Source organism: Corylus avellana, chromosome 1, assembly GCF_965113065.1.
Source record: "Corylus avellana chromosome 1, dhCorAvel1.hap1.2, whole genome shotgun sequence".
Taxonomy (NCBI): Eukaryota; Viridiplantae; Streptophyta; class Magnoliopsida; order Fagales; family Betulaceae; genus Corylus; species Corylus avellana.
Window position 1 is genome coordinate 10,847,898 of NC_142490.1, and position 26,942 is coordinate 10,874,839.

The 26,942-nt window shown below is 37.3% G+C and overlaps 2 protein-coding genes across 7 annotated transcripts; one reads left to right on the forward strand and one right to left on the reverse strand.

Moving 5' to 3' along the window:
• LOC132172844 (uncharacterized) lies at positions 1 to 14,797 on the reverse strand. Its single transcript, XM_059584409.2, has 9 exons — positions 14,679 to 14,797; positions 12,444 to 14,488; positions 11,763 to 11,904; positions 11,565 to 11,647; positions 9,977 to 10,215; positions 8,647 to 8,733; positions 5,660 to 5,759; positions 2,035 to 2,248; positions 1 to 1,945 (listed from the first exon to the last, which is right to left on the reverse strand). Exons 2-9 carry the CDS (start codon positions 14,424 to 14,426, stop codon positions 411 to 413), a joined length of 4,383 nt encoding a protein of 1,460 aa, XP_059440392.2. The 5' UTR covers positions 14,427 to 14,488; positions 14,679 to 14,797; the 3' UTR covers positions 1 to 410.
• A 2,386-nt stretch (positions 14,798 to 17,183) lies between these two features.
• Positions 17,184 to 21,614, forward strand: LOC132172845 (Ras-induced vulval development antagonist protein). 6 transcript variants are annotated; one of them, XR_009439199.2, is made up of 4 exons: positions 17,184 to 18,705; positions 19,013 to 19,183; positions 20,410 to 20,497; positions 21,596 to 21,614. XR_009439199.2 is itself a non-coding variant. In XM_059584410.2 (2 exons), exon 1 carries the CDS (start codon positions 17,256 to 17,258, stop codon positions 18,690 to 18,692), a length of 1,437 nt encoding a protein of 478 aa, XP_059440393.1. In that variant the 5' UTR covers positions 17,185 to 17,255; the 3' UTR covers positions 18,693 to 18,705; positions 20,410 to 20,738. The 6 variants fall into 6 exon arrangements, 1 of the variants encoding a protein (XP_059440393.1); XR_009439198.2 differs by lacking the exon at positions 21,596 to 21,614 and adding an exon at positions 20,888 to 21,230; XR_009439200.2 differs by lacking the exon at positions 21,596 to 21,614 and adding an exon at positions 20,810 to 20,827.
• The last annotated feature ends 5,328 nt before the right edge of the window (positions 21,615 to 26,942 follow it).

Sequence of the window (26,942 nt, forward strand, 5' to 3'; positions counted from 1 at the left end):
GGCAAAAAGAAAGGCCAATATTAATGATTAACCAAGTAACACTTTCATTTACAATGAGGATGGGGGATGGGGGATGGGGAAGACACAAAATACACAACCTTCAAAAGGCATCTAATTGACATTTTGGCAACCCTACATGAGACTACTATCTTACATTGCTATTAACAACTCTACTTGTGACAAAAAAAAAAAAAAAAAAAATGCTCCCCCAGCTTTGGAACATCCCCACAATCCCCCTAGGGTTTTATACATTCAAAAAATTGGCAGGCTCCGCCACTGCGATTAAGTGTCAAAAAAACTCCGACCACATCCTAGTCATGTACAAAATTGGCTAACCAAGGCATTCCGGCAACTCTGCTAATGCCTGCCATCAAAAGCCTGCTTTCTACTGAAAATGAACCAAAAGGCAATCAACTAGCCTGGTTTGAAAGAGCTATTACCTCAGGGGTGCCGCATGAATTACCCCCATTAGTGGCACAGTGAAGAGCCACATCAGAGGCAGAGCTTAAGTTGCACATAGACTCAGAATTGCACAGTGTGATACTTGCATGATCAATCTGGTGATCAGACTCGCACTGCTCTGAAGATTTAGAATTGCACTGTGTTGAACTAATGGGTTCAACCTGTGAACCAGATTCAAATTGCTTTGAAGATTTGCTCTTCACCTGAGGCCTCTCAAGAACTAAATCCTGACCAGTAGAATTGAAAATAGTCTGAGCCGCTTCTTTCTCTTCATAGACACCATCCACCACAACCTCGTGAGAATCAAATGCAATCTCCGTGATCATGCAAGCTCCATTACTCATGCAAGTCTGCAAATTAGGTTTCGTGATGGGATTTAAAGAAACTTCACAAGAAAAATGATGTCTTCCCTCGACTGCAGCAGAGACATCTGATTCATGAGTATCCAGCCCATTACCCTGGCATGTAGCAATAATGTTGGAGTCAACAGGAAAACCATTCATAACGGTTTGTCCCCTTTGGCAAACTGAGGAGGAAATTGGGTGAACCATGCAAGCTGATGCTAAAGTTGGGAGGGCTTCATCACACGAAATATTGCTAGTCTTGGGCAGAATCTGGGAACCAGAACAACCAGTAGATGATGGATCCACCTCATCCAGTGCTATAGACATATGCTGAACAGTAGCATGGCTAATTTTCCCTTCTCGAGTATCAAGCATCCGTCCATCTGACTCAATAACAGATCCCACTTCCTGCAACTGTTGAGAACCGGAATGCTTAATGTCCTTTGCATCAAGAGACATCTGACTTGCAGCCTCTAGATTATGAAGGACAATATTCTCACCAGAAACTTCTGATCCATCTACACAAGCCACATCTCTGGGCTGAGTCATAATAGTTTCAGCAGAGTGGCATATAGAAGCCTCATCACAAGAATTAGGGTTATGTTCAACAATGCCATCTTCTATTTTCATCTCACAATCAACATTGTCAGTATCCTCCCCAAAAGAAATAACAAATGGTTTTACACAATCAGAAGCTTCAGACCCAATATGAGATACCCTTAATAATTTGCTTTCATGGTCCGATTGGGAGTCCAATTCCATTGTTTTCTCATCAGGGGCTCGAATGACAGAAGCAATCTGATATTCCCTAATCTCTTCAGTTGGTCCATTAGCATCATAAACTGAATCCAACGGTTTCACAACAGTTTCACTCTCCTCCAGATTATTGTGAGTCACATGGATTTGAATTTGACATTTCATATCTGTAACACATTTGGGTAAATCGACAGTCTCACCTGGTTTATCAGATGTATCATTCAAGGAGCCATCAAGAAGCTGTGAACAGGATTCAAGGGCAGTAGGTTCGTTTCTATCATGTGCATGAGCTGCTGGAGCCCTAATAGAAACATTCAAATCCAACCCAGTTGAATATCTCGCATCAGTATTATGTGCCGCCATAAATTCAGTGGACATCATACCTATAAGAAAAGACACAGCTAATAACATATATCAACATAAAGGATGTGAATTTCTGTGTGGGCACGTGAGCATCCAGTAATTACATTACCTTGTGTAGGAATCATACTATCTTCAGCAAATTGGTGCTTCAATAATGGTTTCTGCAACATATCTATGCCGGGAAACACCAACATATTCATGTTCCTCATTTTCTGCTTGGCTGATACTCCAAGGGCCTTGAAACCAAAAACTGAAGTCCACGTTTCTCTAAGTTCGGAGATTGCAGGTATGACCAGTTTCTCAACATTTAGAGAGTAGAGAACCTAACAATAGGATCACAGAAAGTAATACCAAAAGATAGCAAGTTTGAATCAGCAAACTGAAAGGGCACAATGAGCTTTCTAATGAAATGAATGAGAACTCAGAAACAGTCATAAACACCAATAAGACATCACTCCACACAGACACTTTTAAATAGACTAGTAATATATGTTTAATGCAAGTGCACAAAAATGAGTCCTCTTAAAAGTACCACACAACTAGGAGATAGCCAAAAGCCCACTGATTATTAGAAACCAATCTGATTAAAGAATCAGAACCCGATTTGACCAAAATGATGATAACAACAATGATCATAGACATAAATAATTTTTCAAAGGGTCTTCAAACGATTTTCTTCATCTGCCCCCCTCAAGACGTTAATTTCAGTCTTGATATATGTTTGGTGAAACTTATTATTGAAAACTTGACATCATAATGGTGGCTAGCATCTGAATTTGGTGTTGTAACATTTAGGTTAACATATAAATTTCCAGCTATTGGATCAAGTTTAGAATGGTCTTAAACCATTTTATCCAGATGTCTCACAAGTTCCAACCACATTTTCATGCATGTGCATGAGATTGAAAACATAATTTGATCAAGGATTCTTCATGTAAGCCGAGGTCTGGAATAAAAGTATACAATTCCATTCTAATCCAGGTTGTTATCAGTTCAGGAAGCTTTTACACATTTCCAATGAAGACCATTTAGGGCTTTTGCATGTGTTTGACAAGATATTTTATTTCTTTAAGCATTTACTTATGCTTTCAATGCATATTATTATATCATGGAAAGTCAGAAGCATCAGGACCACTTAAAGCTCATAATGTACAATGAAAAACAAATATGAACAGAGATATGATAGTCATGGTCAATAGTGAAAATGATTAAAGGCATTATGAGAATAACAGAAAAATAATCAAAACTACTGTATAATGCCTCAATGCACCATGTTAATTATGCCTGAAAAAATGGAGAAGCAAAAAGAGCAATAAAACTAAAACATAACATCAAGGCATCTAAGACTACTCAACTACTCAAGTGACTTCACCTTGTTTGTTATATGTGTATCATCATAACCTGACATGGCGAAAGCATAGTAATTGCGAAATGTTTATAACTTGAGCATTGAAAACAAACTACAAGGTGTGAGATCTGACAATCCTGGTGATTAATATGACCAACTGATTATTCACACAGCCAAATCTTGGTAAAGTTGCATAATGTTTCACGTAATTGCTCAACTCTCTCCCCTCTCGTCGACCTGAGCCAACGTCTTCCTTCTTCTATGCTTATTCTTGGGTGCTGGTGTGGTTGTAGTCCACGGTTTTTGGTCGTCTGTGATTGATTTCTTGAGTTGGTTTTATGTAGAGGCCAAAGCCTTTGAACTTTCAGTACCAAATGGGGGACAGGTTTTTTATGGGTGATGGCTCTAAGATTAGATTCTAGCATGGATATGTGGTGTGGGGATCAATCCCTTAAGGAAGCTTTCCCAGATTTGTTCTATATTGCTGGCACTAATGATTTTTTGTGGCAGATCATTTGGAGTAATCTAGTAACTCTCATCAATGGAATATAAACTTTATCAGAGCAGTACATGATTGGGAGGTGGTTGTCTTTGCTTCGTTTTTCGATTTGTTGTATTCATCAGATTGAGACAGGGAGGTAAAGAAAAGCTTTGTTAGGCCCCTTCCAAGAGAGAGTTGTCTGACATTAGATCTTTCTATAATGTCATTGTTCCCCTTGATAGTACTCCCTTGGAAGAATATTTGACAAAATAAAATCCCCATGAGACTGTCGTTTTTGCTTGGTAAGCCACCCTAGGGAAGGTCCTAACCATGAATTACCTAAGGAAACTAACATGTTTTAGTTGTTGATTGGTGCTATATGTGTACGAAGAATGGGGAGTCTATGAATCATCTTCTACTCACTCCATTGTGAGATTGCTAGCTATGGAATGCTATTTTCAGTCGTGTTGGGTTAGCTTAATTATGCCTAGACAAGTGGTAGACCATTTCACTTGTTGAGGAAGGCTCTGTGTCAGTCTTCAAAGTGCAGTAATGTTAAAGATGATTCCATTCTGCCTACTGTGTTGTCTTTGGAGGGAAAGAAATGACAGAAGTTTAAAGACCATAAGAGGATGGTAGTAGAGCTAAAGCCTTTCCTCTTTACCACGGGAAAACCGCTTTAAACTTTCTTAATTTGCTTATTTTTCATGATTTTCTTGATCTTCTTTCTCTTTCTGACTAAGTGTATCTTTTGTATACTTCATGTGTACTTGAGGTACGCCTTTGCACTTTTTAAATGATATTTCAATTACTTATAAAAAATAAAAATAAAAATAAAAACAATTGTAGAATCAAAACATTTAGAACTTGGAAAAGTTAATTCAACACATTTTCCATTGTTTAAATAGTTTTAACCAGTGGAATGGAAGCCGCTGGCCTTTGGACTAAAAGGCAATTCCTTCCCCAATGAATAAGGGGGAGCGACTGAAGTCATAAGTTTGATCCCACATGGGTGCATGAATTGCATTTACCTATTAAATAAGAATACTAGTGACATGACAGAAACTTCAAAATAGTAAGCAAAGGATACAAATTTATCTTTCAGTTCCTCAACAGAAAGATCTTTGTAAGAAAATCATTTGATGCCCATTAACATTTAGGGAAACTAAAAGCAGCATGTAGCTAATTACACAACTCAAGCTCACAGTCTGCAACACCTGCAGCCAATTCTTTTATAGAACATTCTACATAACGAGACGATTCAAGATTTAAGTAAACTTACATCCCAAAAATGAGGTGACGAATTGTCAGATTCTACATGGAGATAGCAGAAAAGCTTCTGAACTCCCTTTTAAGGAATTGGAAGAGGGAAAACTGGGGATATATAATGTTTCTGCTTCAGATGAGGAATTCAGGGTTGTAAATGACTTCACAGAATACCATAAAGCATTTTGTTTATTATTCCAAAACTAAACTGAAATATCAAAAAACAACAGCTTTTAGACGCTCTTTTTCCTCATTTCTTGACACTTAACACTGAGATTACTAATTAAGTTCCTGTAAACTTAAAACCTAACTCTATACCATGTACGCAGCACCAACACTCAGGCAGCTCACTCTTGAATAAATCAAGAAGAAAATGTTTCCTGGAGCAATGTAAACTATTTAGATAGCCGCCACAAATTAAAGAAGACTAAGAATGAAAAAATATTGACATCGATAACAAATTTCTGAGAAGCAGTAAGCACCAATCCAAAAATAGATTTCTATTACCTCCAAAATAATGAACAAAAAGTAAATTAAACTGAGTTTAAAATTAACCAGCATTTTAAAGAACTTGTTCATGCAGGCAAGAACCTACAGACACACAAACACACACACAAAGGCATTAGATTCTGAACATACAGATTCAACAGCAGTTAGAAGCCGACGGCACATCCCTTGACGCCTATACATATGGCGGGTCCCAATGAATGGCATCTCTGCTAACTGGTTTCCATGAATCCTATTCAACAAAGCAGATGATAATAATTATTAATATCTGAATCTTACACACAAACCCATGTGCACACCAAATTGTCATCCTACTCCTGGCTAGGGATCGCCACCAGTAAACAACTTCACTCAATAAGGCAATTCATGGATGAATAGTAATGCATTAGCTAAGAAGGGGGAGACAGAAAGGCATCAAGTAGAGGTCTAGCAGTCCTGAGGGAAAGAGGAGAGCAGCAAAAATGTTACTTGCATATTCATAACAAAAACTAAAATCAACGTATCCCTGATTAATAGTGGTACACATAAACAAACATAAAAGGATGGAGTGGGGAGCTTTTTCGAGTTTTGTGGAGATTGGAGGTGGAAACCAAATATGATAGCATGAGGGGAGGTTGGTGTTCCAAGGAGGTAATGAGACCTTTCGAATTGGGAGTGTGGAAATATATGAGGAGGCGGGGAGTTTTTCAAGTTTTGTTACATATGAAGTGGGAGATGGGTCCAAAATCAAGCTTTGGCATGATTTGTGGTGTAGGGACCAGTCCTTGAAGGCACCTTTTTCGGACTTATTTAATATTGCATGATGTGAGGAGGCGTGGGTGGCGGATTATAAGCAGTTCTTTAATGAAAATTTTCAGTGGGATATATCTTTTGCCAAATCAGTGCACAATTGGGAGGTGGACTTTGTCACTTCTTCCTTCGATCTTCTGTATTCTATCAGATTGAGAGAAGGTAGTGAGGATAAAATATGTTGAATCCCCTCTAAAAAGCAAAAGTTTGAAGTAAGGTCTTTTTATCATGTGTTGTACATTCCTACTGGTTCCCTATTTCATTAAAAAGGGTATTTAGAGAGTTAAGGTCCCTTTGAGATTGGCGTTCTTCAGGTGACAACGACAATAGGAAAGATCTTGACTTTGGATAATTTGAGAAAGAGAAACGTCATAATAATGGATTGGTGTTGTATGTGCAAGAGGAGTTGGGAGTCTATAGACCATCTTCTTCTTCATTGTAAGGTGAAAGGAGAATTATACGTTTCAATTTACCGTCTTTTTGGTGTAGAATGGGTCATGACTAGAACGGTAATAGATTTGTCGGCAAATTGAAAAGGTTAGATAGGAGGCAATAACATCTTATAAGTTTGGAAGATGGCACACTTGTGCTTAATGTAATGCATTTGGGAAGAGTGAAATGCAAGGAGCTTTAAAGATTGAGAGATTTCGGTGGTTGAGCTCAAGAATGTTATCTTCAAATCCCTTTATACCTGAAGAGCGGCGTACAATAGCCTGCATTTTTTCTAGTTTTTCTGAATTTTTGGACTTTTGTTCTTCTTGTTCTCCTTATTAGGGGTCTCTCTTGTATACTTCCTTTTATTAGAGCTGCACCATTCTGCGCTTTCTAATGAGATTGAATTACTTATCAAAAATATATATCAGATGTAGATCTTTGAGATGTGATGTGTTTGCTTAAGAAGGATTGGATGAAGAGATTTACTGCAATTTGGGCATTATGCTTCCTTTGGATGCTGTTTTATTTTGGTTATCTTTCTTCAAGAGCCAAAGAGTGGGAGATGTTCCTCGAGTTCTGTTGGAAGTTGGTATTGGTGCTTCTCCAGGCTTTGATTGTTTAGGTGGATCTGTTGTGTGCTGAACTTCTCTTGTATCTTTCCCTTTTTGAATAAAATAATTGCATTCATAAAAAATAAAAAAAAATAAAAAAATAAAAAATCAGATATTTTTAAGTGTTATTTTTTTCATTCATTATGAAAGTAATCAATTTCTTTAAACTGTTTCAATACATGGACGTATGCTAAGTTCGGTTCTAGTCATTAGGATTTCCAGTATTCTGAGGATTTTAAGTAATTACCGTTTTATTACGGTAGCCAATTATTTCAACAGTTTTTAGTATTTGGTCATCGGAGCATGGTCTGCGATAGATGTTTAACAAAATGTGTAATAGAACGGATAAAGAAAAGTTCTGATAGGGGACTGTGATTAATATATAACTGGTTCGATTCAGGTACAAAATGAACCATTCAGTTGAATATTGAATCCGGTTATATTTATGATATAATTTTCTAACACAACTTGTGTATATGTACCCCTTTAATCAGCTTTTACCGCTTTATATTCCAAAATTAGATACCAAAATTAATAAATTCATAATTCAAATTCATCAATAAAGATTACTAATTATCAAACCAGATCAAGTTTGAATAAAAACCTCAGATTATAACAGGATCTGCTTGAGCAAATGGTAATGTTTTTTACGGTGGAACTTAACAAAGAAACCTAAATGTTCTAATAGAAATAACAGGTACAAGAGCAAGAGCAGAATCGTGTGAAAGCCTAACATTCCACTGCACCACAATTTTCCCAGATTCCACATAGAAGGCCTATCAGTATTGAACCATAGAATTTCAAACCAGGCCTTATCATTCAAGCCATGGTTCACTAAAAGGAAACAGAGGAATATCCCATATTCTTGGTGTTAATTCCAAGAAAGAAAATGTAGTCAGAAGTGAGAAAAAAACAGATTGCATCGACTTGTTCCTTTACTTTTTACATTCTTTAATTTTGATAAGTAACAAAATATATCGAAGTATGTCACAAGAATGAAGAGACTTCTTTTTTTCAATAGGTAATTGAGATATCATTAAAACAAGAATGAAGAGATATAAAAATGTAATCAGAGATAAAATCTAAACATCTAAGATCAAAGCCACATGCCATTATATAGTCATTATTTTGTATTCTGAGCTAAAATCCACAATCAGTTCCACTCTTTTCAAAATATGCTGTCTTCAATAATTTCTGTCTAGGAAGTAACACAAGAATTAACATTCATAACCGGCGACAAAGAAAGACATGGAAGACTCGGAGTCAATTTAGACAAACTTATACCTGATGGAAGCTGCAGAGATGATTTCGTCACCCCTCTCAAGTATTACAGTGAAAAAACCACTATAATTTAGACGAGTAAAATTTGATCTGAAAAAGGAAATGTTAAAATTTAATAAAAGACAAACAGGGCATAAATTATTGAATTCCAATTATCAGTTACAACACAAGCAAAACAAGGATACAAGTTGCCATGGCACATGTCACAATTAGTTTTAATCAAAACAAGGCACAAGGATGTGAAAGCTAACATCCTTAAAGAAACTGCCAACAGGGAAAAAAAAATAAAAACAAAATATAAGGATGTGACAGCTACCACATCATCAAAACAAACAAATCCATTCATCTTTCACCCAATAAACTGTCAATACTGCAATTGCATGATTGTTACGTTAAAATTTAATTACAGCAGCAACAGCTTTATTATGAGGTTTACTTTATCATTTAATTAAAAGAAACTTTTCTGTCATACAAACAAAAGCAAGAAAAACGAAAATATAAACACAAAAAAGAATTCACGCATTCAACAAAAACCTAACCAAATTTGATCGAAGGAGTAAAAGAAATGGAAAATTACTAATAATGTCTGATTAAGCTTTTCACATGATAAAACATAATTAAGTAGTTTATGAAATTGTTTGACCCATGTCAACAAAAAAAAAAAAATGCACACACCCAACAAGTCACTCACAGAAATATAGCATATAGTCAAAAAGACAACCTGGACTTCTTAAAAACATAACTCTAAAAAGAGATCTCAGAACAACAACCCCCCCCCCCCCCCCCCCCCGCAAAACAAAAAAAAAAAATTATGGGCAGTCTGTCTCTACAATCAATCAACTCCCAACTTATATGTCATTTTTTGAAGGTATCAATTCTGAATTCCTGTTAAATTATGACTTTCCAGGATCAGAATGCATGAGAACAACAGGCTTCTTGGCCTACAGCCTCATGCTAAGTTACAGTAGCGGTGAATTACAACCCAAGTGGAGCAAACATGGGTTCAAATCTTAGTGCTCTAGAAAAATGCTTATCAAGAAGTATGGATGAGAGAGGTTTGCGGTTCCTAACTTCCTAACACTACAGGTGCTGCTCAGAAATGTGAGATCTTACTCTTGATTTATTTGTCCAGAATTGCTTCTCTCCAATGGTCGCAAAGTGGCAAACATCAAAATCTTGAAGTCATATTTATTTCAAAAACAAGGAGTTTAAGTGTCTTAATTGACATAAAGAACCCCACAAACAAACAAAAATCACAATAAAATAAAAACTGAAGCCTGTCATTGATGTAAAAAGTGGCTTAGAAACACAATATACGCACAAGTGTACTCACCCACAATTATAGAGAATATTATGGATCAGATTGACTCCACTTCTGTGGTCAACAACAGGCAAAAAGCACTCATCCATTATGAAAAATGCCACAGCTAGCTTAGAATTCCATTCAACCTCTGGAGGAATTTCATTAGGATAAATATCTGATCCAACATCTGACCGGTGGATAAGAGTCCACGAAAATCCTCCTTCCAATTCATGTTTAACCCCAAGAAGCATCCGTAGTCTCTCAAATAACTGGCAGAACAAAAACATTTAGATTAATTTTGGTACAGATAAAACTTGAATTAGATTGAGCAACCTTCTCAAAAGGAAAGAATGTTTATCAGAAAAATTAAAAAATTAAAAAAAAATTGAAACATATATATATATGTGCGTGTGTGTGTGTGTGACTTGGGGAAAAAGAAAAATTAATGCAGCCACTGCTGCAAATATCTGAAACTTTCTCTAATCAAACTGGTACACATGCACATCCAGAGTCAAAACTGGCAGATATCACCTAAACACAAACCCTTGAATTTGGAAGGGGCTAACAATTTTATTTTATAAGTAATCAAGATATGATAAAATCTGTAGGGCGCTCTCATGTACACAAGTATGTAAGAGAAGCCACCTAGATAACTAATCACCAAAGGACAAACATATGCAGATGTCCAAAGATACTAAGTGTTGAAAAATAAATATTTAACTCCTCCAAAGTCCTCTTGTGATCCTCAAAACACCTATCATTCATTTCCCTCCATAGACACCACAAAAGGCAAGAAGGCACCATCTGCCAAAATATTCCTTCAAGGCATGAAATCTTTTATAAAAAGTGTTGTGTCTTGAAAAGTATTTTGTATTTTGAGTTGTTTGCCAAAGATTGGGAAATTGAAACTGAAAACATAAAACAATAAGAGAGTAGATTAGCAAACATAGCTGTTATTTCACAAGAGCTTTCTAGTAAACTAACATCATGCAAACTAAATTAAGATACACCTAAGTTCCCGGCTTTGGTTGATTGGCCAGGATAGAACCAGCACTTAGTAAGCAGCTGCAACAGCCTCCCCCTCTCTCTAAATAAAAATAAAAAATGCAAACAATTTCAAAATTACACCAAGACAGTGATCTCATAAAGACAAACACTCACTTCTAAGTCAATTAAAAACCTAGAAATTTGCCACTGAAGTGGTAATTGTGAATCTTGCTTCTTGTCATGACTTTATTGTAAACCACATTTTCTAGAATTAATTAATCAGATCTGAGATGTGAGAAGTCTTCAAAAGTACATATCTTTTTACTTTTTTTATTGTGTAATATGAAAATTATATGACACCATTCCATTAGTTCAGTACCCTGAAAAAGGCAAGATCTTCAAGACAGTACTATTTGCACAGTAATAAACTATTGTGCCATAACATGCGATACGGTCAAGCAGTAAGAAACAAGCTGTTAAAATTCTTAGCACTGTTGCAGATAGGCAAAACAGAAAGCTCAACTAAACTGCAGGGCAAACCCGACAGAATAGTGCAATCTCCAATGAATAACATGAGAGTAATAACTTACTGAAGTGATAAATCTAGACATTTCTTACAAAGAGAAATTACCTCTTGACATTTCTTCCCACAAAAGGATGGACAACTGGAATCAACACTTGTAGCATCCCCCGCTCGAATGCAGGATTGGTGGACTACAACAGACAAAAATTGTTAATGTTTTCAACAAAGGTACTAATTATAGGTATGAACATCTGATAAGCATAAGAATCTGCACATGATAAAAATAGATGAAGATAGAGCCAATACATTTTTCCTCACACAAACAGCACTTAAGTAATGCAGATGAGGAGATGTCATCATTATCATGCCTTTCATACGTATTCTCACCACCCATACCACAAAATTTGCATGAACAATATACACAGTGCCAGTCACCTGAAGGAAAATTCTGCAAGAAGAAGAAAAGGATTGGTGCACTGTCAGCTAGCATAAACATAACGTAGACATATTTCTAAATGTAAAAGCACCCAATAATATTCAAATTGATAGACACAATACACTGTTACAATTCTGCCTACTTTTCATGAATAACACATTATGGTGAATTAACTTTAAGGGAGCACTTCCATCATAAGCTTCAGCCAATATTTAGATCTTTGTTATATATGTAATTGGCCTAAGGGGAGGGAGAATGGAATATCCGAACTAGTGAACTCCGCTTCATAATGCGTAATCCATGTATGATAACAATAAAATAAGACAACAGAACCAGCATACCGGCTTCAATTTGTATAAACTAAAACATAAATCCAATTTCGCAAGAATTTCTTTTTTTCTGGGTTACAGAAGTATGCCCCCACACAGCTTTCAGGGCCAAAAAAAATAAAAATCAAAAATCAAAAGGAAAAAGATCAATGCAACAACAGCTTGATTATGTATGCATGTCTTTAGAATAAACCATATAATCATGTGGCAATGTATACATACTTCAATATCTAAGCAGCTTTGATGGAATGTCGATGGGCAACCATCACAACAGATCAAGTCCCCACCATCTCCACAGATACCACAGGTATCATCATTTGGGTCTTCACCATCAACATCTATGAAATGGAACCCTTTACATTGGGATTCCTCTTGTTTATTCCATGAGTCTAGCAGGCACTGCAAGAGGGAAGTTCCAGTCTCAAGAAATATATTTTGATATGGCCGAGAAGGATTGCTTCCTGCATGAGCTTCAAATTTTGAGATTGGGATGATTTCACTACAACAGTCACAATGAATGCCATCTCTGGTAATTCTACCCTCAAGCCTTACACGTGTCCTTCTCTGATTCATGAACTGCACCTTCCCATTAAGTGATACCATTCCCAAATCAATCATCCAGGCTAACACAGTACGTTTCCCATTATATAGAATATAGCCATCAACATCTGAATCCACCCCCTCCTTAGTGTTGCGAACCAACAAAGCACATCGCTTTTTATTTTGTGTTTGTCGTCGTTTATGACCCCTGACTGAAATTGGCAAAACTTCTTGTGATGTACCAGCTGAACTATCCTGCTCATGAAGCAAAGATTTCCGTTTCATTCTCCCCTTAATTGACTTACTCCCGGGACTCATGATAGAACTTGGTTTTTCCTTGTGCCTTCTCTTTTCCATAACTCCAGTCTTATCACCATCCTTGCGCTTTTTGTTTTTGTCCGCCCTTGTTTTAGAGACTACCCTTTTTAGTATGCCGAATTCCTCCTCTGGTATTGGAGTAAATACAAAACCAGCCTTATAAATCTTAGATTCACCATTACCAGCTTCATAATGCTTTTTAAGCACTCTGTAAGCCAATGTGACCGACCAGTGAGTCTTTCCATCTGGACTAACATAAACCGCATCATTGTAAGCTCTTTCAAATCTAGGCCTATACTCAACCGTCCAGCCTGCACTAAAAAGAAGATCTGTTATTTTGTCCCTTACTAAATTTTTTGTCGCAAGTCTACTAGGCTCCATGACTTCATCCTCCTGATTAGCTTTCCCTCCTTCACTTTTCTGTTTCTTGACACTAGATGCATTTGTCATCCTTGGTGACAGCCGTAATGAAGCCTTGTTGTCCTCAGTTTCCAAATCTTTCCCGGATTTATTCTTCTTTGCTGGTGAAAACCTCTTCACATTCAATTCTTTCCCAATATATCTCTTTTCCGAGTATGAACTAGTACTTGGCGCATTCCTCTTCACACTATCTCTCAGGTTTAAATCCTTCCCACCTTTCCTCAACCCAACCACTTTTCCTCTCTTATCAAGCTCAGCCTTCAAAACCTTATTACTTTCCTTCAACTTTGGGGGTCTCCCACGCCCACGTTTCGACTTTTTCTTCAACCTACCAACCGATTGATCACGGTCCTTTTCTGTCTTTGGGGGTCTCCCGCGCTTTCGTTTCAAATTCATCTTTAGATTACCAACCCCTAAATCAATTTCTTCTATTTCCACCTTAACCTTATTCATCTCACGCCCATCACTCCCAGTACCTTTCCCACTAAAACCCCGTTCACACACCCCCTTATCACCTTCCTCATTACCCCCACTTTTCACCACAAACCCCGACCTTAAAATCCGACCACCAATGTGCAGTTTACAATCCAAACCCTCTTCTTCCTTCACCTTCTTCTTCACAACACCGCCATGTTCACTCTCTTCACCACCACCAACCCTCCTTTTCCTCTCATTCTCAAGTAACCTGTCTTCCCCATCTTCTATACACTCCTTGACCAACGCACCTCTCTTTTTCTCAATTCCCACTACCAATGACTCTCTCTCATTCTCCACATTGCTCAAAATCAAATGGGGGTTTTCCTTGCCGTCTGAATCAGAAACTGTCTCCTTCATTTCATTTTGAACATTTTTGTATGTAGAAACCTTATACTTCCTATCTTTCTCCGGAATCAGCAATACCTTCCCAGATCTCAAACCCTCCCTCATCTCTCACAAAATCCACAAAACCCAAATTTCAAACAAGTCGTTTCCGCTTCAAACAGTTTCACCTGTTTCCATTTTAACCCAAACACACGTAAACAAAAACCTCCACTGATTTACTTAAGAAGTAAACCTAAACACACCCAAAAGCTAGATTTGAAGCGCTAATCAGACCCCGAAACCAAAAAAAAAAAGAAAAAAAAAGAAGATTGTACGGAACGAACAAGATCAAAACCGGACAAAAGCGACCGAGCTTACCAATGTAGAAGAGACTGCGAAATTCTACGGCACAATAAAGTCGTACGAGACATGTGTAACCAAAGAAACCGCGCATTGGGGCATGGCGTCTGAGATTTTTGGGGGTTTTAGAGAGAGAGAGAGGGGGGGCGTTTAGAGAGAGAGAGAGAGGGGGGGTTTGGGGATTTATAAGGTTTTACTTTGTTTACGTTTTAGTATTTTAGTTGTACTATTATGCTATTTGTGGAGAGAAGGAAGGGCGGGATCGTCAATTCAGTCAATTCCGTAATCACTATAAATTTATCATTTCCCTCCATAAAGTTTTATCCAAAATTGGAGCATAAAAAAAATCATACTTTAGGAAGTGTACGCCTCTTTGGCTGTCGTGAAGACACAGGGAGGAGACAGTTCTTCTGAGCAACTAGCCAACTACGGCGGGTATAGACTTGTAGTAAATATATGCTCAAAATATATATATATATAGAATACACGCGGCAAATCGCACGTGATAGATTACTGTTATACATCCCTCCAAAAAACATGTTATATATTATCTTCTACTAGAGAACTCCTATGAGTACAGTACTAAGTCCTATCTAACAAAAGGGGTTGCTGAACCCTAATATTGCATATTTGGAGCCAAGGGCGAACACCTTGCTTCTTGGTCGAAAGCTTGGGCTCGAGAGCGAACGTTCGACCAATGAGTTAGGTGTCTGAGAGGCTGGGCTAAAAGTTTCAAACTGTGTTTTGAGGCTTCTATCAAATCTAATGGTTGATATATCTCATCCTATGCTACTAAGCAGGCATAGCTTTTATAGGAGTTTGGGGCATGCCTTTCTCTGAAAAAAGTAGATAACGGGTTAAAACTGTTTTTCAGAGTGCCAGCGAACATTCGGGTACTATTACATGATAGATAAAAGGGTTTAGGCGTACATTATGGGGTATTGCCCACTGGATAAAAAGACTGGTCAACGAACATACGTAGGGTCCCTAGCAAACGCTCATACTTAAATTAAGGACGAACGTTCGTGTGGTCCCTAGCGAACGTTCAGTCAGAGAATCGAGTTTTCTAGATTTAGCTTGAAAACTTCTAGAAGATGGGCTACTCACTAGAGTTTTAGGTATTTTTGTTTTAAACTATTAGTAACTGTTTTTGTAGCAAGTCATTAATATTTTAAAACATGTATTTTTATTAGGGTATTACAAGTCACCCATACCCGGACATCCTGCCCATTTCCAATTCTCCACATGAGTCCATGAGTGATGACAGACTTGGCTGAGAGTCTACTCCTCGATGCAAATGAAGGACGTTTCCCTATATTTGCCTCCATAATGGAACCATTAGGATAGTATTTTGTTGTTATGATCCTTGCAGACAAGCAATCCGAGTTTTGCAATAGCCGCCAAATCTGTTTAGCCAAAAGTGCCGTATTGACTATCACCAAATCTCGAAAACCCAAGTCACCACTCGCCTTTGCTCGTCCCATCCGCTCTCAGCTCATCCAATGTATCTTAAACATATTTTCCTGATGTCCCCACTAGAATTTTTACATCATTCCATTAATCTCTTTACATAGGACACCCGGGAGTTTAAAAACACTCATACAATAAGTGGAAATGGCTTAGGCCACCACCTTTAGTAAATTCTCTTTCCCTACTTGGAATAGAAATTTGACCTTCCAATTATGAAGGCAATTCCATACTCTATCCTTAATGTTCTTGAAAGCCTGCACACGCAATTTCCCTAGAAGTGTTGGGAGTCCCAAGTATTTGTCATTTCTATTGGTGGCTGTTGTCCCACGTATTCCAATTGAAGAAAATTGAAGTCTTTTATTTATTTAGCTTCTGCCCTGAAACCGCTTCATACTTATCTAAGATCCATGCGAGTCTTCTCCATTATACAAGGTTTGCCTTGCAGAATAGAAAACCGTAGTATGGCTGATGCGGGGGGCCATGTTTGAGTTGGTAGAACAACATAAGAGCATCTTCAAAAGAGTAGTTAAATTCATCATAATAGCCAAATTTGACTATTTTTGTATTTTTTTTTGTCTCCAACAGAACAAGCTCTTTAACTTTTTTGATCTATTTTGCTATAGTAAATAGGCAAAAGAGCCTATTCACTGTTCACAACTACAAAATTTTGTAATCAGTTATCTCTCATCCCTTTCACCTTTCTCTCTCACTCCCTTTCTTTCTCTATGATAAAAATAATACTACAAAATAATATTTAATTAGAGTTGAGAATTAAAATAATTATTCTGCTGAAGTATGTTGTGAAAAATTAGTAACTAAAATAGAAAAAGTGGTTTTTTTTTTTTTTTTTAAATTTTTGAGATGTCCGCACAAAAGGGGGGAGAAAGATTCGAACTAGTGACCTTCGCTTCATTAGGCGCGATATTTTGAGTGGTATTTTGAGTGGCTAAAATAGCCACCCTTGGAGGAGATAGTTATAAGATCATAGTAAACTATTGAGCCTCCGACCCAACAAATAATAAATTGGGCCCAGGAAAACAATTCAAATAAATTCTGCCAAGAAGCCCAAAACAAGCCTTCAGAACAAACGACCCGCTCTGGTTATTCGTCAAATCTTCGTTTAGAATGGGAAGGCCAGCATCCACGATCGAAGTCCCCGAGAGACGACATCGTTCCAACGGCCGGTACACACCGGACTCCGACTACATCCGTCACCGGCGCAGCCCCAGCTATGACGTCTACGACCGCCACGATAACCACCAGCGCCGCCGGCTCCGCTCTCCCGACAGAAGCCCAAGCCCAAACCCTAGACGAAGCCCTAGGCCCAACAAAGCCTTGGACGACGCGTTGCCCAAGCGATTCGGCCGGCCTTACCTCGACCGCGACCACCGGAACGGGACCCGCTCGGACTCGGAGTCCGACGAGGAACTAAAGGGCCTGACCTATGAAGAGTACCGGAGGCTCAAAAGGCAGAAGATGCGGAAGGCACTGAAGCATTGTATTTGGAACGTGACGCCGAGCCCGCCGAGGGACGAAAACGATGAGTTGGAGGAGACGGAGGAGGAGAAAGCCGAGGAGATCTCGGACAAGTACGGTGGAGATAGCGGGGGCAAGAGCGATTCGAGCTTCAAAGAGAAAGAGAAAGAAAAAGAGAGTAATCGGAAAAGGAAATCCGACTCCGAGTCTGAAGAATCGGAGACCGAGTCTGAATCCGATGATTCCCGGTCGAGAAGGAAGAGGAAAAGTTCGATTTCTAAGCGTAGAAATAGAAAATACGAATCGGTCGAGAGCGAGAGCGAGACTGAATCTGAGGAAGATCGAAAGCATAGAAAGAAATCAAGGAAAAGGAGTAATCGCAGTAGTAGGAGGAGCAAGAGAAGTAGTAGTAGTAAAAGAAGAAGAAGAAAAAGGAGTAGGCATAGCAGCGATCCAGACGAGATCGAGGAGAATTCTGATGCGAGTGATCGAGTCAGGTCGAAGAAAAAGCGGTCTTTGAGCGCGAATTCTGATTCTGAGGTTGAAGAAATGAGTAAGGCGAAGGCAGAGGAGGCAAAAATGATTGCCGAAATCGATGTAGAGGCATTGCGGTTTAAGGAAATGATTGAGGCGCAGAAGAAGCCACCGCCGGCTTTGGATAACGAACAGGTGGTTGGGCCAATGCCGCTGCCAAGAGCCGAAGGGCATATTAGCTACGGTGGGGCGCTTAGGCCCGGAGAAGGTGATGCCATTGCGCAGTATGTGCAGCAAGGGAAGCGTATCCCAAGAAGAGGTGAGGTCGGTCTGTCTGCGGACGAGATTCAGAAGTTTGAGACTCTGGGGTATGTGATGAGTGGTAGTAGGCACCAGAGGATGAATGCCATTCGTATTAGGAAGGAAAACCAGGTTTATAGTGCCGAGGATAAGAGGGCATTGGCGATGTTTAATTACGAAGAGAAGGCGAAGCGCGAGCACAAGGTTATGGCTGATTTGCAGCGGTTAGTGCAGCGTCATATAGGGCAGGATGTCGGTCCTACTCATGATCCCTTTGGTGCAAAGGCCTCATCAGATGTTGCTGATGCTTGATTTTACGTATTTGGTTGGTATCTCTACCATTTTGCTCTTGTGTACTCATATATTTTCTTATGGTATTCGGTTCAATTATTATCTTTGAATGTCACTTTTAATCATATATTTTGGGTGAATCTCTGTCTACTTGTGGACCAAATACTTGTGCTTGTTATAAATAAAAATAAAAAGCTATCCCAAAAACAATGCATTAAAGGTATGAAGTAATTACTATATTTTAGTCCGTCCATTGTGAATCTTTTGTGGAATCAATTGTTGGAATTTGATTTGGTAGGTGAAATAAGATTCAGATACTAATAATTATTATCATTTGGTAGGTAGATTTGGTCAGATGTTGGATCAGATATTTATCTTAGTGAAATTCCTCCAGAGGTTGAATGGAATTCTAAGCTAGCTGTGGCATTTTTCATAATGGATGAGTGCTTTTTAACTGTTGTTGACCACAGAAGTGGAGTCAATCTGATCCATAATATTCTCTATAATTGTGGGTAAGCACACTTGTGCGTGTATTGTGTTTCTAAGCCACTTTTTACATCGATGACAGGCTTCAGTTTTTATTTTATTATGATTTTTGTTTGTTTGTGGGGTTCTTTTTGTCAATTAAGACTGTTAAACTCCTTGTTTTTGAAATAAATATGACTTCAAGATTTTGATGTTTGCCACTTTGCGACGATTGGAGAGAAGCAATTCTGAACAAATAAGTCAAGAGTAAGATCTCGCATTTCTGAGCAGCACCGGTAGTGTTTGGAAGTTAGGAACTGCAAACCTCTCTCATCCATACTTCTTGATAAGCATTTTTCTAGAGCACTAAGATTTGAACCCATGTTGTGCTCCCCTTTGGTTGTAATTCACCGCTACTGTAACTTAGCATGAGGCTGTAGGCCAAGACGCCTGTTGTTCTCATGCATTCTGATCCTGGAAAGTCATGATTTAACAGGAATTCAGAATTGATACCTTCAAAAAATGACATATAAGCTGGGAGTTGATTGATTGTAGAGACAGACTGCCCATAAATATTTTTTGTTTGTTTTGTGGCGGGGGGGGGGGGGGGGGGGGGGGGGTTAGGGGGGTGGGCGGGGGGTGTTGATCTGAGATCTCTTTTTCAGAGTTATGTTTTTAAGAAGTCCTGTTGAAGACAGGTTGTGTTTTGACTATATGCTATATTTCTGGGTGACTTGTTGGGTGTGTGTGTGTGTGTGTTTTTTTTTTGTTGACATGGGTCAAACAATTTCATAGACTACTTAATTATGTTTTATCATGGGAAAAGCTTAATCAGACATTATTAGTAATTTTCCATTTCTTTTACTCCTTTAGTTTTTCTTGCTTTAGTTTGTATGACAGAAAAATTTCTTTTAATTAAATGAAAAGGTGAACCTCTCAATAAAGCTATTGCTACTGTAATTAAATTTTAGCGTAACAATCATGCAGTTGCAGTATTGACAGTTTACTGGGTGAAAGATGAGTGGATTTGTTTCTTTTGATGATGTGGTAGCTGTCACATCCTTATATTTTGTTTTTCTTGTTTTTTCCATGTTGGCAGTTTCTTTAAGGATGTTAGCTTCCACATCCTTGTGTCTTGTTTTGATCAAAACTAATTGTGACATGTGCCATGGCAACCTGTATCCTTGTTTTGCTTGTGTTGTATCTGATAATTGGAATTCAATAACTTATGCCCTGTTTGTCTTTTATTAAATTTTAACATTTCCTTTTTCAGGTCAAATTTTACTCGTCTAAATTATAGTGTTTTTTTTAACTGCAATACTTGAGAGGGGTGACGAAATCATCTCTGCAGCATCCATCAGGTATAAGCTTGTCTAAATTGACTCCCAGTCTTCCATGTCTTTCTTTTCCACCAGTTTTGAATGTTAATTCTTGTGTAATTCCTTGATAGAAATTATTGAAGACAGCATATTTTGAAAAGAGTGGAACTGATTGTGGATTCTAGTTGATCCTCAGAATACAAAATAATGACTATATAATGGCATGTGGCTTTGATCTTAGATGTTTAGATTTTATGTCTGATTATATGTTTATACCTCTTCATTCTTGTTTTAATGATATCTCAATTACCAATTGAAAAAAAGAAGTCTCGTCATTCTTGTGACATACTTCAGTATATTTTCCAATAACACCCTGTCCCCTTGGCTCCGTACCGATTGAACTACCGATCTTACTCCTGAGCGTTGAAGCAGTTGTTGGAGACTGCCTCCATCCTAGCAGAGCCTTCGAATGCAACCTACCACTGCCGAAGCCTTTCTCCCTCTCACTGAAAAAGGATCACCATACTGAACGATTGAAAGTCATCATGAATGAAACTTACGAGCATACAAACCTCTACGCCTAGCGCTGAAGGACGATTCGAAAATAGTTGAGACCTTTTGCATCTCAAGAAAACTTCTCCAACCGTAACCTTATCGGCCTTCCGGTATAACAACTAAGCTTCTCCGCCGACCATTGCCATATTTCGCCAGAGCCAGAAAACAGTCGTGACTATTGAACATCTCTGTGCAATGAAAGTTGAACTGCTTAAAATGGAAAGTGTATTAAACTTAAAATGTTTTTTTATGGTTTAGGACTAAACTTTGAACTGCTTTTTTAATGGGCCCAGGGCCAAACTAAAAGTTTTGGGCCCAAATTCACATTTTAAAGCATATTTAATAACAAAATTTCAAAAGTTGGGGGTGGCCCCGTCTGTATGTAAATCCGGCCTGGTGTATATTCAACATCAGGCTGACTCCGCACGTTCCATGAAGTTGCTCCTGAAATCCATTGCCAGCCCAGGTATGGGGATGCTGTTAATGGATGTTGGGAACTCTAGAGAGAGATTTTTGTGCTCATTATCAATTTCTTTGTACATTTCTTTTGGGGATACGATTTGATACCAGTGTGAACAAATATAGGGTTTCTTGGCTCTTACAACTATGTGATGATGAAGTAAGTGAAATGAACATCGAGTTTGATGGATAAGGGGAGGGGCTCGCCCCTTCGGGACTGGATGTGTCTTATGAATGTGAAATGTGATAAATTCATGCATGAGAAGGGCAGAGCGAAGAATATATGCCAAAAAAAAAAGAGACCTTAAACGGGATTAAGAGATCTGTCTGTGTAAAGCCTCAAGCAATGCATTGTTTGAGTGAGAGTGTAAGACTAGTGGCTAGCTCTTGCATTTGGCTTATTCAGCCTCCAACAAGCTATGAGTGATGCATCCGAAATCCGTTGTACCAAAATTTCTTGGGTTCTCCAGTTCTCCTCAACCCGGTTGTTAGCATGTTTTGAAATAAAAGAGGAATGCTAAACCGAGTCGCTGGTCCGCCTCCCAACCAGTCAAGGAGGTGGTTTAACTATCTCTTCATGATGGTTGAGAGATGGTTTGACCATCCCCTTAATGTTGTTGTTGTTGTTTTTTTAATAATTTTTAAAAGATTTTGAAAAGTTCATGTAAAAACAATGCACGTGTGGCATTTTCACCCATTTTAACACTAAATATTAACGGTAGTTTAAAAGAGTTGTATGTTAAAGTTTAATCGACACGCATAAACACAGAGGCTATGTGTGTCATTTGTCCACCTCTTAATCATTCATGATGGTTGAGGGGTGGTTCGACTACCGCTTAATGCTTTGTGTTTGTTGTTTTCAAATTTTTAATAATTTTTAAAGAGATTTTGAATAAGTTTGTGTAAAATAAAATGCACGTGTGGCACATGTGCGACATTTTCATCCCTTTTAGCACCAAATACTAACGAATAATGTAATTCATATCGAAATAATAGTTTGAACAAGCCAAATAATAATTTGAAACTACCAAAATAATGATAATTTATATATTTTTTTTAAAAGAGTGATAATTTGAAAGTGGTAAATGTTTTTGACGTAATTCCTGTCATAGTCAATTGTTATCGATGAGAGACGAAAGAAAATATATATATATATATATATATATATTTCATACTCGATGGAAACAAGATTTATATATTTCATACTTGATGGAAACAAGATTTGGGGCGGTGACCTTATGGTGAAGTTGTGTGTGTGGGGCCGTGGGCTGGGGTCTCTTTAGCCCCCCCAACACTTCTTTTTTTTTTTTTCACGAATAAGTCTTTGCCATTCTGGATTCTAAAGAAAGAGAAAGAGAGAAGAAAAATTGTCGAAAATACTTTCCAACATTAAGTAGGAAGGGGCCTATTTTACAACTATGTGCGTTTGAGAACTGACATATCTAAAGACCTTAGAAGCGGACTAAGTTATGAAGAAGGAGAGCTGATGACGACAATCAACTATAACAGGAGCACATGGCCAATCTGGAAAAATGCAACATTTGTTGATGGCCAAATTAATGGAGAGGAGATAATCACCTTCAGTTCTACCTGGTTGTACAGCTGGCCTACTTGAAAAAACAAAATCACTTATATACTTGGAGAAATATCATTTATCATATGTTCGAAATAAATGTTATTTAATATATTTTTAGCATTTTTTTTCAATATTTTTAATTGAGTTGGCGTGTTGCATTTACCTTTAATTAAAAAAAAAAAAATCAACGATAAATTAATATAACAATGCCAACTCAACTGAAAATGGATGAAAATGATATGAGCTAGCTAGCTTCCGTGTGCATGCATATTGTCATGCATTCACCTGGAATTTGTTGACATTTATTTTATATTAAGGTGGTCATTCCCGTGATTATTTGATGCTGTTAAAAATGTCATAATTGTGTAGCCAGCATTCAACCCAACCATTATGAATTTATGAGAGAACCGACACTACCTATATAATAATGATGTTTTCTTACTATCATGACATTGGTGAAATATTGTTATATAGTTTTATTTTTTATAGAAAAAACATAACATTTCATTCAATAATACCACGAGCATAAAGCTCTTACGTCACAGAGCAAAGCTCTAAAGCAATCATAGCATAAAGCTATAAGATTACCATGTTTAGTACAAGATTCGAAACCAATCCGCTAACCCATAACTAAAATAAGATTTAATACTAGATCTGTGACAGACAGACTCAACCAAATGCATGGATAGCAATTATTCCTCGACCTTGAGAGCGGGAAAGACTCTCATGCCGAAACTCTTCCTCATCGACCCGAAGGCCAAGATAATGATCATAAATGTGAGTAAAAAAAATATTAAAGTTTATAATTGAAAAAATATCATAAATGTGAGTTATTAAGCTTTTAGATTGAGTAGTGTTTTAATATGTTATATTATGATTTCATTGGTAGACTTTTCGAAGCGTTAATCTTCTTAATAACTGGTATCAAAACCTATGGTTGTGTTATAATATATATGGTAGTGATTTTTTTTTTTATAGTTAGAGCAGGATCTGTATGAAGAGTTATTAGAGTATGGACATATATATATGGCATGAACAAGCCCACGTAGCACACTAGTGATAATAGTACTGATGTCCAATTAATTTCTCTTTTCTAAGATAGACTGTGAAATTGACTTAAATGCCCTTGTCAATAACATAAAATTTTTCCTTTTGTTTACTATTGTATTTGAATTATTGGTAGAAATTTTCTGGTTGATTCAGAAAATATTATGGTTTTGAAAGTTGAGTGGGCTTTTGTGACTGTAAAGCTGGTTAATTATGGCTCAATATCATCTTCAGGGAAGCGTAAACTTGATAGAATTCATAATTAGGAATAAATATTGGTGTTAAGAGTGGAATGCTTGATTAGTAATTTTGGTGAAAGTTGGTGCCTTAAAAAATAAATCCGAGTTGACCTGCATCGTGCATGTTGATGGTAGCATGGGCATAGATGTGGACCATATACCCTACACGAATTGGAGCTTTCAGCACATGGGGCAAGGTAGGGTTGCAAGACGGAGTCATGCTACATCCTTAATATCTTATCATCTTGATCTCTTATTACCGGGCTGATATGTTAGTGCTCATCAGTTTTTGGATCGGTTTTTATTAAAAAATAAATAAATAAATAAATGCTAATTGTTATTACTGTGTACAAGAATGATGAATAATATAAAATCGAAAAAGTGAGAAAATTGAGATACATATTTACGTGGTTTGATAAGGTGTCTATGTCCACAGGAGAGTGCGACTATATTTCACTATTAATGATTTATGATTATAACATAACATACTTATAAAAAAACCCTAATTGTACGGACGTAGTTTAAAAAATCCCAAAATACTTCGTACCGTACCACGCCGACTACTGGCCAACTGGCTAATATTTATGTATTACTCTTTATATTTGCCTAAGAGAATATGAGCTACTAGTTTTAACGGTGATAAATACAGTCAAATTAGTACAATTGTATTAAAATAAAATTAAAATGAGTATTTAGAATTACTGCACGAATAAAAAGACGTGTGTGTTACGTTGAAAAAAAGGGTGGAAAAATGGAAGCTTGAAAATCAACCTTTCACCAGCAAAATCGGTTTACGAAATCATTGCAGTGGTTCAAAGAAATGAGAAGGCATAATAGCTGTTCATTGAGGGGACAAACCAGCGAGACAAAGGCTCATAAAGTTGCTTCCCTTGTTTCACCCTTTATCATCACACTCAGCTCTAGAGATCGAGATACAGAGATGTATTTGAGGCAAGTTGATTTTTTTTTTTTTTTTTTGCAAATATTTATTTTGTATTTGATTTTGGGCATCCTTAAACACCTAATTTTCATACTTCCCGCTGATCATGTATCTCATTATATTCGTAGCGTGTTTTAAGTGACTTTTTATGCTAATCACTTAAAACATATCATGTCAGCCGGTATAATATGAGCTTAATAAATAAACATGAATTAGTCTTCACATAATCCAACTCTCACTTTCCCAAAGCCCCTATGATATCTAATTACTTATAAAACATCAGAAGATTAGAATTGTAGTAATTAAGTAACCGTTATATTTCCATGTTTAGTGGTGTAGAACCCCTGAGTTAATACTAGTTTTTTTTTTTTTTTAAGAACAAATATAGTAATACAATTAGTTATGTTAAGATGTGCTTTCTTTGTCTTTACTTTGAAAACAATAAAATAAAATAAAAAACACTAAATCCTTGTTGGGCATTGGAGAGAGTTGATGGAGTGCAGAAATTGTTGTGTGTACTTTGTTATTTAGTAAGTTGGACAGATTTTTGGCACAACTTCTTTGTGGATATTACGCTTTGGTTGCCATTGGTGGCCCATATTTTGTTTTGTCCTACTTGGAGGGTATGCGAGCCCCCCTATATGCACCTACCTAATTAGATTACTATTATCACTTCATCTTTACAAATTATGGCTCTAACTTCCTTTAATTGTTACACCAATTCTTGGTGGCCCATCACCATGTTTAATGCATGTTTCCTATATGGTGTGAAAATTTCACATTCAACCTTCTCACTCTCATGGCTGTCTATATTTAATGAGAAACGCTTTGTTGTATTCTAACATTTACTTTCGTTAAGTTGGTATGCTCTATTCATTATTGATATTTTTGTTTCCTTATTTAATTAATGGTAGATGGAGCATGCCAATCAAGTAGAGATGTATGTAGGACTGACAATTTTTGATACGACCTGCAAACCCGACACAAAATTATAATGTTAGGGTTCGGGTCATAAACAGTTTGACCTGGTTGAACAATCTATATATATATATATATATATATATGTGTGTGTGTGTGTGTGTGTGTGTGTGTGTGTGTGTGTTAAAACATGTTGCATTCGAGTCTAAATGGGTCTACTTTCTTGTGACCCATTTATTAAACAAGCAAGTCGTGTAGGGTTGCTCATGGGTTGTGTTCGAGTTTAAGGGCATGACCTGTTTAGCTAAACATGGCCGTGCAGGTTAGGGTTTACCCTTATTAAGTTGACGGGTCAAGCAAATCAAAAATTTCATTTTATTTGAAATGAAAAGAGCCATTTTTCGAAATTTTCGAGTTGTACATATTTTGATAAAAAGTGATTGTGTTATTAATGTTAAAACTTAAAAGAAAGGTTTATTTGTACGTTTCAAAAAAAAAAAAAAAATGTTTATTTGTTCAGGTTAAATTATGATATTCTCTAATTCATTTGAAGTAGAAAAGATCCTGTTGGATTGAGGTTGAGGTTGAATGGTGAATTAAAGAAAGTGATCCGTCATAATTGGAGACGGTTGGGGCATCCATATCCTTAGTGTGAGTTCAATTAATTGGTATGGCCAGGTAGGGCTCCCAATCTCCCCTTTCTTAAGGAATTGGTAAAACTATTTATTGTAGACTGTGATGCTCAGATAGGGC

Bases quoted from the DNA above. Each gene is read 5' to 3' on its own strand.
- LOC132172845 (XM_059584410.2), top strand. From the start codon at position 17,256: ATGGGAAGGCCAGCATCCACGATCGAAGTCCCCGAGAGACGACATCGT.
- LOC132172844 (XM_059584409.2), bottom strand. From the start codon at position 14,426: ATGAGGGAGGGTTTGAGATCTGGGAAGGTATTGCTGATTCCGGAGAAA. The intron at 10,216-11,564 runs GTAATTTCTCTT...TTGTTCTGCCAG, and splicing joins GTGGGAAGAAATGTCAAGAG to TTATTTGAGAGACTACGGAT. The intron at 1,946-2,034 runs GTAATGTAATTA...CTTTTCTTATAG, and splicing joins TAGTATGATTCCTACACAAG to GTATGATGTCCACTGAATTT.